Below are 10,180 nucleotides of genomic sequence, written 5' to 3' on the forward strand. Positions count from 1 at the left end.
TTTATCGTCTTCGAAACTTCGACAAACGGTCGCCTCACTAAAGTTCAGTAACCTTCTGGGCCCAAATGAAAGAATCTCGGCCCAAACTTAAATCATAAGGCGCAATAGGTGGTCTCGACACCAAAACAATCTCCGAAATCGATTTCTTCACTTAAATCACCTTGAGAAAATCTCATTGGCGAAAAATTACCTTCTAAAAATTAAACAAAATTTTCGGGGGCTCATAACAGAGTCCCCGTCCTACTGAGGAAGCCGCTATTGCTGTGGAGGTACCTGTTGCTGATTCTGCTGAACCAGTTGGTGAGGATATGGTGGTTCAAGAGCCTGCCCCCCATGCTCTTGAAGTGAGAGCGGGGGTAAATGCGGAACCAGAGCCGGAAGCGACCCCCATTGTAGAGCCTCAAGAGGCTCCCGTTGCGGCTGCTGTAGATGCTCCCTCGCCTGAGCCTCCTTCCAGGCTAGAAAGGCTTGTTCGCGTACTTGAAGTGGCCCCTCCCGGAGTTATAGATGAAGCAAGGGATGGGCTACAGCGACTTCTGGGCCCTGATATCTTACTGCCGGGCGCGTCCGCCAAAGCTCAGGAATACTTGATGGTTCTTCGCCGCGAGCGAACCATCACTGAGGCTGAGTTTACCGAGATATATGAGCTACTACAAAATCTTCCTGAGCGGATTAATGAGCAAGCGACTGCAACCGAGCAAACCAGGCAAGCTCAGGCCCACTATCGAGGCCTGCACAACAACACAACAAACAGAGACATCTCGCAACTTCTTGGGCGATAGAGCCATCCTCGTCAGGGACTTGCGGATTACGCAGAATCACCTTTGGACCCAAATTCAAGAGCTTCAGGCCCAATTGACTGCGGTGACAGCCCGGCTTGAGCATGAGGAACCTCTGTTAGAGCAACCCCTAGCGGCCTTCGAAGCGATGTCTCAAAACTTGGCTCAGGCTCGCGAAGTAGCCCGACAAGCGGAACGAGCTGCTGCCGACACTAGTTTTCGTCTGGATGAACACTTACTTCGCTTGACCCATGCAGGCCGAAAACTTTAGGCCTCTTATGTTTGGGCCCTTTTTGTTTTGTATGAACAATATTATAATTAATATTTAATATTTAGCCCACTTTGCTTGGCCCAAATATTACTTTAACTCCGGTAGCTACTGACATCGAAACTGTTGAAAAGATAACCCCAATTTGGGCGGTTATCTCCTTGAAGACTGCCCCGCTTCCCACGCGTTTTTAATTCCTTTCATTTCCGAGATTCTAGCATTTAACTCCATTGATTCTCTCATTGATGGCATTGAAAGTACTTCAACTGTCTATCGCGCGGTTGGGATTACTATGACCGGCATTATAAATACCTGCACTCAGAGAGAATAGGCAACCAAGCAATCATGTCTTTTCCAGAGATAACCTCGCAAGCTTTGCTGCTCTTTCTTCAGTTTCTAAAATCTTCCTCCCATGATCTCACCCTTAGCCACAAATCTATAGGCTTCATGGCTTAATCTCAAGACCTGGGTAGGCCTCATGGCCTAATCTCAGGTCCGGTGGCGTGTCTTTGGTTTCTGGGACTCTAGCCGAACTTGCCAGTCTCAGTTAAACCGAAGAACACGTCACGCTCCTAACGCGGCAGAGCCGCATTCTGAGGAGTCCGTCTCCTCCGATTGTCCGCGAGGAGCAAGAGGCGGAGAGGTGGAAGGCCACTTTGAGGCCTACTGTTCTTCCTCCGCGGTCTACCTCTGGGGCTCAACTACGAGTCTTCTGTTTTTCCCCAGGAGGTAGATGTGGTTGTGAGTCGCGCTCGCTCTGGATACCATCTCCAACCTGGAGGATAGTCACAGGGAAGGGATATGATGGATTATTTCCTTCCCTCTTCCTCCGGTACAGATGACAGCAGTGGTGACTCAGATCGGAGGAGGATCTGGGTGAAGAGAGGAAGAGTGCCAGCGGTAGTGCCCAGATCCTTCTTACCGCAACCAGATCCAGCCATTTTTAAACTTCATGTTTCTCGCGATCTTCAAAGCCACCTTTGGCCTTATAATTACAAGTGTAACTGTACTGGTCTTTTTTGTTGTATGCCTTTGGCCACAAAGCCACTTTATGAATGAAACTTTCTTTGAGCAAAAATTTTTCATTTGCCAAAAAATTGCAAGCGATTGTTAACCTAAATAATAAAGCCTCTTGTATAGGCCCTCATGCACATTCTTAACACACTTTGTCAAGGATAAATAAGTAGACTTAAAATTTAGATACAATAATAAAGCCTCATGTATAGGCTATTACGTACACATGGCCTCAAATAAGGCTTGAATAGATATAGAGTTGCCCCCCAATGTTGATCGGTGGAGCAAGTACACAAATCGAAGGCCACAAGACAAAAGCCTGAACAGTATAGAGAATGGATGCGAGCCGATGAAGATTATGGTTGCCCCCCAGTCTGGGCAGGAAGCTGATCAAGGGGGTCGTCGAACTCCCAAACACTAGGGTAGTATTTCTTCAAGAAATGCCCGTTGATGGGGTTGCGATGGATGTCGCCATCGACGTCTCTGAGGTGAAAAGCTCCACGCTCCAAGATACGGTGAACGACAAAGGGTCCCTCCCATCGCGGAGTCCATTTATCGTGGCCGGTCAACTTCTCGCCTAGGGGTAAAACGGCTTTCCAAACAAGTTCTCCTTCCTTGTAACTATGACCACGTGTCCTCTTATCATAGGCGTGGGCGATACGCTGTTTCTCCATTACCAAATTGTCCAAAGCAGCCAAGCGTTGCTCGCTTAAATCTTCGTGTTCTTGCCACATCGCCTGGACGTAATCCTCACCGATCAAATGATGCTGCTCTTGCACACGTAAGGAATGAACGTTGATCTCCAAGGGTAATACAGCGTCGTGACCAAACATGAGCGCATACGGTGTCGTAGCCGTGGGATTCCGCTTGGATGTGCGATAAGCCCAGAGTGTCTCATACAAAGTATCGTGCCATTGTCGAGGGTTCTCTACCAGCATCTTCTTTAGTAGGGTAATAATTATCTTGTTGCTAGCTTCTGCTTGGCAGTTGGACTGAGCATAATACGGAGTGCTGTGGACGAACTAGATGCCAAAATCATTGACAAGTTGCTCGACATGACCTCCCATGAACGCTGCCCCCCGGTCTGAGACGAGCACCTCGGGGATACCAAACCTGCAGAGAATGTTACGAAAAATAAACTGACGAATGGTGGCGCCGGAGGCTTCCTTCAAAGGCTCCGCTTCAACCCACTTGGTGAAGAAGTCAGTGGTGACGATGATGAACTTATGTTGGAGAGAAGAGTGGGGATGGATCATCCCAATCAAGTCCAACGCCCAGCCCCGCGCAGGCCAGGGCTTGATGATAGGCTGCATGGGAATGGTGGGAATATGCTGGACTGGACCATGTGCTTGACAATCTTCACACCCTTTGGCAAATGCAATACAATCCTTTAAAATGCTGGGCCAGTAATAACCATGCCGCCTAATAAGCCATCGCATCTTAGGTCCCGCTTGATGAGCCACACATATCCCTGTGTGCGCTTCACGCATTAATCATTTTGCTTCGCGGCCATAGACACACAGAAAATCTATGCCATTTTCCCCACGTCGTCGCAACTCATCACCCCTGAGGAAGTAATTCAGAGCGAGAAAGCGAATCTTCCTGTCAGCTGTGGGGTCCGGTCGCTTGAGGTAATCAACTAGCGGGATGCGCCAATCCACATCAATAGATTCTAGCACCGCGACCACTAGATCATCTGGTGGATCAGGCTGTGCGAGCCATGAAGGTAGTGTGCGGCGCTCAACTTTCAGAATACGCTCGCGAACTCCGTACTTCAATGTAATGCCTGTGGCCAGCTGAGCGAGCTCATTGGCTGCGAAATTACGCTCGCGAGGGATATACTCCAAATCGATGTCGTCAAATTGATCCAGAAGCTCAATGGCACGATTCAAATATGGTACGAGCAACCAACTTACACATCTATATTTTTCTTGAAGCTGGTTTATAACGAGCTGAGAATCACCGCAAACCTGAACGTCCCTCACGCCCATTTCCAGTAAGACCTCTAACTCAATAATAAGAGCTTCATACTCTGCCTGGTTGTTCCTGCATTTGAATTCTAATTGGAAAAAGTAAGAGAAATGATCGCCTGTTGGATTTTCCAGAACGATTCCTGCTCCGGCCAATGTTTCGGTTCTTGAGCCATCAAAGAACAATACCTAGGGTTGCAAGGAAACTGTGGCTTGGTACCAAACTGCGTATTCTGGGATGCGGGCCAAATCTGACCGGGTCGTAGTGGCGGACGCTATCTCTAACTCCTTCATCGTGGGTATCTCCAACGTAGGATGATGTGCCAGAAAATCCGCGATGGCCTGCCCCTTTACAGCTTTCTGAGGTACGTATTGTAGCGAAAATTCTGAAAGGACCAGTACCCATTTGCCAATGCGGCCTCTCAAAATAGGCCGCGACAACATGTATTTGACTAGATCAGTTTGAGCGAGTATGCAGGTAGTAAAGGATAACATGTAGTGTCGCAACTTGCACGCTGAAAAGTATAAAGTCAGACACAACTTCTCCATAGGGGTGTACCTTGTCTCACAATCTGTCAATGTCTGGCTGAGGTAAAATATAGCATGCTCAATACCTCCCTCATCATCCTGAGCGAGCAGGCTGCCAATGGAAGCCTCAGCTGCTGAGATATATAACTTTAATGGAATCCCAACCCTAAGCGGAACCAGTACTGGCGGGCTTGCTAAGTAGGCCTTGATTCTGTCGAAAGCCTCTTGATATTTAGGCTCCCACACGAACTCATTCTGCCCTTGTAACTTCAGCAATGGCGAGAAGGGTTAGATTTTACCTACAGAGTTAGAGATGAAACGTCTTAGCAAATTAATCTTACCCAACAGACGCTGTAATTCCTTCTTCTTTCGCGGGGGAGACGCGTTGATAACTGCGCTCGCCTTGTCTTCTGGAACCTCAATTCCCCGCTGATGGACAATGAACCCCAGGAAATCTCCTGCCTGAACCCCAAACAGGCATTTAGCCAGGTTCATCTTGAGCTTGTGTCGTCGCATTCGCTCGAATACCTTCTTGAGATCCGCAATGTGGTCCCCTCTTTTCTGCGACTTCACAACTACGTCATCGATGTAAACCTCAAGAATCTTCCCCAGGATATCATGGAAAATCAAGTTCATGGCTCTTTGATATGTCGCGCTAGCATTCTTCAGTCCAAAGGGCATGACCACATATTCAAAAACACCCGCGAACCCGGGACACCGGAACGCTGTTTTGTGCCTGTCCTCTTCAGCGACTGGAATTTGGTGATATCCTGCAGTGCCATCCATGAAGGACAACAACTCATGTCCTGCTACGGCGTCTACTAGCATGTCCGCGACCGGCATGGGGTAGACATCTTTAGGTGTAGCAAGGTTCAGGTCTCTGTAATCTACGCAGACCCTCATCTTGCCGTTCTTTTTCCGAACGGGCACTATATTAGACAACCACTGATTGTATTTGGCCACCCTGATAATGCCTGATTTATGCATTTTCTCGACCTCTTCCTTGACGAGAACCTGCGTTTCTGAATTCATTCGTCGCGGTTCTTGCTTCACAGGCCTCTTGTCAGGGAGTGTTGGTAGTTGATGATAAACCAAATCTGGTGACAGGCCGGGCATGTCTTCATACTTCTCCGCGAAGCAATCCTTAAACTCCAGTAACAAATCGGTGAGCCTCTGCTTCTCACTAGGCTCTAGGTAAGCACTGATAGCCACTTCCATAGGCTCGTCCACTGTTCCCAGATTAACCTTTTCAGTAGGGTCTCTGACTTTAGGAGGTGTATCATCCAGCGCTGCCGGGGCAAGCTAAATACTTATTTCATCCTCTCGCTCCTGATCAGAAAGCTCTTCATTAACGACCTCCAAGGTCGCGATTTGATCATAAGCCTCTTTTTCCACTAAGTATGATGATAGCCGTTCGTATATCGAGTGGAACGCCTCTATCCCCTCCTCTGAGAGGTCGTAATCCATTAATCATGTAAGGGTTTGGGCACAGCGTGGCCAGGCCTCTCTAAGCCTTCTTTTGAGAGCTTAAGCCCCCACTGTGCCAATTCAGAGGCCGTCACCCCTGTGGGGCGGCCTTTGTCATCAATGCCACTAACCTGCAATGGAGCGATAGGCTCCAAATAGTACCTGGCATCTACATAGTTCGCGGAGACTGGGAATGGATGAGGATCTGCTTTGATCACCTCCGCTGTATCTGCCTCCCTGTTCCACATAACCAGCTCTTGATGAAGCGTTGATGGTACGCAGTAACTCCTATGGATCCAGTCTCTGCCCAAAATGGCACTGTAGGCCGTGTAGCAATCTGTTACAAAGAAAGCGTAAACCCCTTCTGCTGGGCCAACCTTAATGCGTAAGAATAGCAATCCCAAGGTCTTTGTCACAGTTCCCGGGAAGTTCTTGAGGGCAAGGGACGTAGACTGGATCTTCTCCCTCTTGATCCCGAGCAGGTGCATGGTCTTGGTAGTGACGACATTAACAGCGGCTCCGGTATCAATCATGATTTTACTAACCTTGATACCACCAACTTCTACCGTGATGTATAGTGGTCTCATGTGTTGGATCATAGCTGGCGTTGGCTTGGAGAAGTTCATGAATGGTCCTTCGTTTGGAGCCTCCCCTGTTTCATGAGGGATGGCCTCTTCCACAGGTATAGCGGCCGCTGATGTGACCTGCAATGGCTGCGCATTCTCTTCCTTGGCTTCCACACAGTCCTGAGCAGCGACTGGTAGTGCATATTTCGCGGGGAGTATGTAGACCATATTGCAAGAAACGTCAGTCGTCTCTGTCTCCTCCATGTCCACCTCTGTAGATACCTCCAATAATATGGGGTATTTACTACATCACCAAGCATAAGTAACACCTACTTTGGGACATCCACAAGACATGGCAAGGCCCAACCGAGACATGCATCGTGTAGCCCTATGTTCAGGCTACGCGGCGGTATCCGGAAGTCGCAAATCCGCCACCGGGAAGCCACCTTTCCGCCCTTGCCAAGATGCCCCCATAACATAGCTTTCTACATGATAAATAGACTAGAATAGTAACTTTGCTTGTCCCACATCGAAGAACAAGTAAATGAGAAGCATTCCTTCATCTATAAAAGGAATGCCTCCTCCCACAACTCAACACATTCATTACATCTCTTGTAATCTTGTTAGGCCGCAAGGCTCGACACACTAGTATAGCTTTCAAGTGGACGTAGTCTCCCGCTCATGCGGAGGTGAACCACTATACATCTTGTGTCAATCTCTCCCTCTCTTTCACTCTCTTTACTTATCGTTAATAAGATCCCACGGATCCAAGCATTAACATTGGCGCCGTCTGTGGGAAGCCAACAGAAAGGCTTCGTCACCTACCACGAACTTTGACCCGAAAATGTCGAGTCGACGCTCATTCAACATCAAATTGGGGACGGTCAACGCCCAGCGGGACAGGTCAACGCCCGGCGGAGTCGGTCAACGCCCATCAGGGGGCCGGTCAACGTTTGGTCAACGCTGACCAAGGTTAGTCAACGCTGAACCTAAAAAAAAAAAAAAAAAAAAATCTGGGCGGCAAAAATTTCTCTGGGCACCCAGACATTTTCTCTGGACACCCATCTTCTTCGCTACGTTCTCCTTCCTCCGCTGGCTCAGGCAGACCTCCGCTCCGCCACACTCGAAGCTGCAACTCCGCCCAACTCGCAGCTCCGCCAGCCGCAACTCCGAGGCTCTGCCCAACCTGCAGCTTCAGGGCTCCGCCCAGCTTCGCCGCTGGGAGTTCCTCCGCCCAACTTGCATCCCCGCCGAACTGTAGCTCCGCTCCGCCAAACTGGTGCTCCGCCGAACTGGTCCTCCGCTTAACTCACCGTCTCCGCCACACTTTGAGCATCCGCCAAACATTCGGACCACCACCAGCGGCAGAAGCTCCATCTTCGCCGGCTATCCTCCGCCCAACTCCTCCGCTCTGCCACTGCTACACTGCTGATTGGGCTGCACCGCTGGACACCCTCCAACTGCAGCTCCGCCCTCCTAGCTTCGGTCCTCCCATGGAAAACGCCGCTGGGCACCGAGTCAACAATGGTCAACGCTGAACTCGAGCTCGGAGCCTCAGCTCTACTTTGCAGCTCCGCCGAACTCCAGGTCTGCCATCTCCGCTGAGCTCTGAGTTCCGCCGACCTTCGATCCTCCGCCAGACTACATCCGCCGGACTGTACACCGCTGACCCCCAAACTCAGCCATCGCAAATTCCAGTCCGGTCACGAGGTCCCCTGCACCCCAGCTCCGCCGAAATCATGCCTCCGCCAAGCTTCTCTTCCGCTGACAAGCTCCACCTTAGCTAACAAGCTTCTCTTCCGCCAACGAGCAAAGCCCAGTGCTCCGTCAGCGACAACCCAGTCCACCAACGGGTCTTCCGCTAGCTATCCTCAGCGGCGGCGCACCGCTGCACCCCAGTTCAGCCGGCCAAAGCTCCGCTGAGCTTCACCACTGGGCAGCCTCCACTTGATCTGGAAACCCATGGAGAGGATCTGGACACCAAACGATCTTCACATCCGGCCACCGACACAGCTTCTATCAAGCAATCTCCAAATCCAGATAAGTGTCTTCAATTGACATTTGGCTCCAGTTAATAAAAACTCAACGCTTTGAATGTCTCTGTGGTTACTGCTCTTCGAACATATCTGCAGTATGAGATAGCATAATTGTTCATACGGATATAAATATCATGCTATTCTTAATTACTGCTTTATATTGAGTCGTTGACTGCGCGACTACTTGTTCGAAGTCTGGGGTGTACTGGCATGTGCACACTGTCGGCTATGCTTTTGTTAAAAAAAAAAAAAAAAAAAAAAAAAAAAAAAAAACCACAGCCACACACCTATTATGCTTGCCTTTATACACGTGATCTGCTATGCTCTAATTCATGACACGAAACCATGCACTTGTGCAAGAGCTATACCACACGTGTAATTGATTTGACTTGCTATGCCACTTGCATGGTCTCTCTGCCATGTTACTTAATTAGGCATATTCATCAGTCAACTCACACACACATAAGGCTACTCCGCACTTCACTTATTTGCTGGTGCCACATATTCTATTATAATGGCAATTAAGCATTAGTGCAGAGCTTGTCTTGACTAATGACTATCTCAGAAGCCCAGAATTCGCATTTAATGCTTGCACTACATTGTCTCACATATAGGCTCCAGGGCCTATCGAAAATTTTTCTGTAACATTTCATTGCCCTACTAGGACTATCTCTACTAGCCCATGCACTGTCACGTGTAGCTATTTCAAAGAGACACTGAGCCCTAGATATTTGAATGCATGAATGGTTCCTTTATGTAAACTAAAGGCATGCTTATTAGTCAAACAATGCTATATGACACATATATTCCCACCATGATCTATTAAGTTAATGCCACTTTTTGTCCTCTTCTGGAAACTAGCTGCTGACTATATGATATAGACTAGCTCATGATCCATGCTTAAATTATCATTATATATGCATCTGAGCTATACATCATGCCTTCAATTTTTACAATTGAATTCCAATGTATTTCCTATTCTCCCAGCAAGGACAACTGATAGATCTCCCACAATGAACCTCACATGCCTAAATGGTCTTGTTATATCTATCAATTTCACGTTCAAAGTAGATGCACATATACATTTGTCGTCAAACTACCATATTTGCTTATACACTTTGCTTAAAATTTTATCAAAGTACATATGCAAATTATTTATGTCGATTTTACAAATCCACCTATTAATCATCTATTTTGTTTCAAGGAAATTCAACTATTTCTATTGAGCATTCAACCTCAACTACTAGTTGACGTGTATTATCGGAGTACTTTATCCGCCACAAGCAATGGACCGTCATGTTCGACAACTCCGCTAACCTCCAAATCGGCATAAGATAAGTCACTATATCTTACATTTTACGCTCTTTCAATTTGAGCTACCGCCATGCCAATACCATGCTTTTACTACTTCTAAGCATGCTTATAGAATATCACACTTGATATATCTTTACATGCTTCCATGACCCTTAAGCATGCCTACAAAATGTTATTAGCAGCTTTACTACAAGTACATGCTATACACATATGCCATGCTTCTATTTTAATTGCAAAA

General features: G+C 47.9%; 1 protein-coding gene across 1 annotated transcript; it reads right to left on the reverse strand.

Annotated features, from left to right (window-relative positions):
- Positions 1-2,417: 2,417 nt before the first annotated feature.
- LOC112184638 lies at positions 2,418-2,999 on the reverse strand. The gene has a single exon (XM_024322887.1). It carries the CDS (start codon positions 2,997-2,999, stop codon positions 2,418-2,420), a length of 582 nt encoding a protein of 193 aa, XP_024178655.1.
- Positions 3,000-10,180: the final 7,181 nt, after the last annotated feature.

The sequence above is a fragment of the Rosa chinensis genome, chromosome 2 (genome assembly GCF_002994745.2).
Source record: "Rosa chinensis cultivar Old Blush chromosome 2, RchiOBHm-V2, whole genome shotgun sequence".
In the NCBI taxonomy this organism is placed as follows: domain Eukaryota; kingdom Viridiplantae; phylum Streptophyta; class Magnoliopsida; order Rosales; family Rosaceae; genus Rosa; species Rosa chinensis.

Bases quoted from the DNA above. Each gene is read 5' to 3' on its own strand.
- LOC112184638 (XM_024322887.1), bottom strand. From the start codon at position 2,999: ATGCTGGTAGAGAACCCTCGACAATGGCACGATACTTTGTATGAGACA.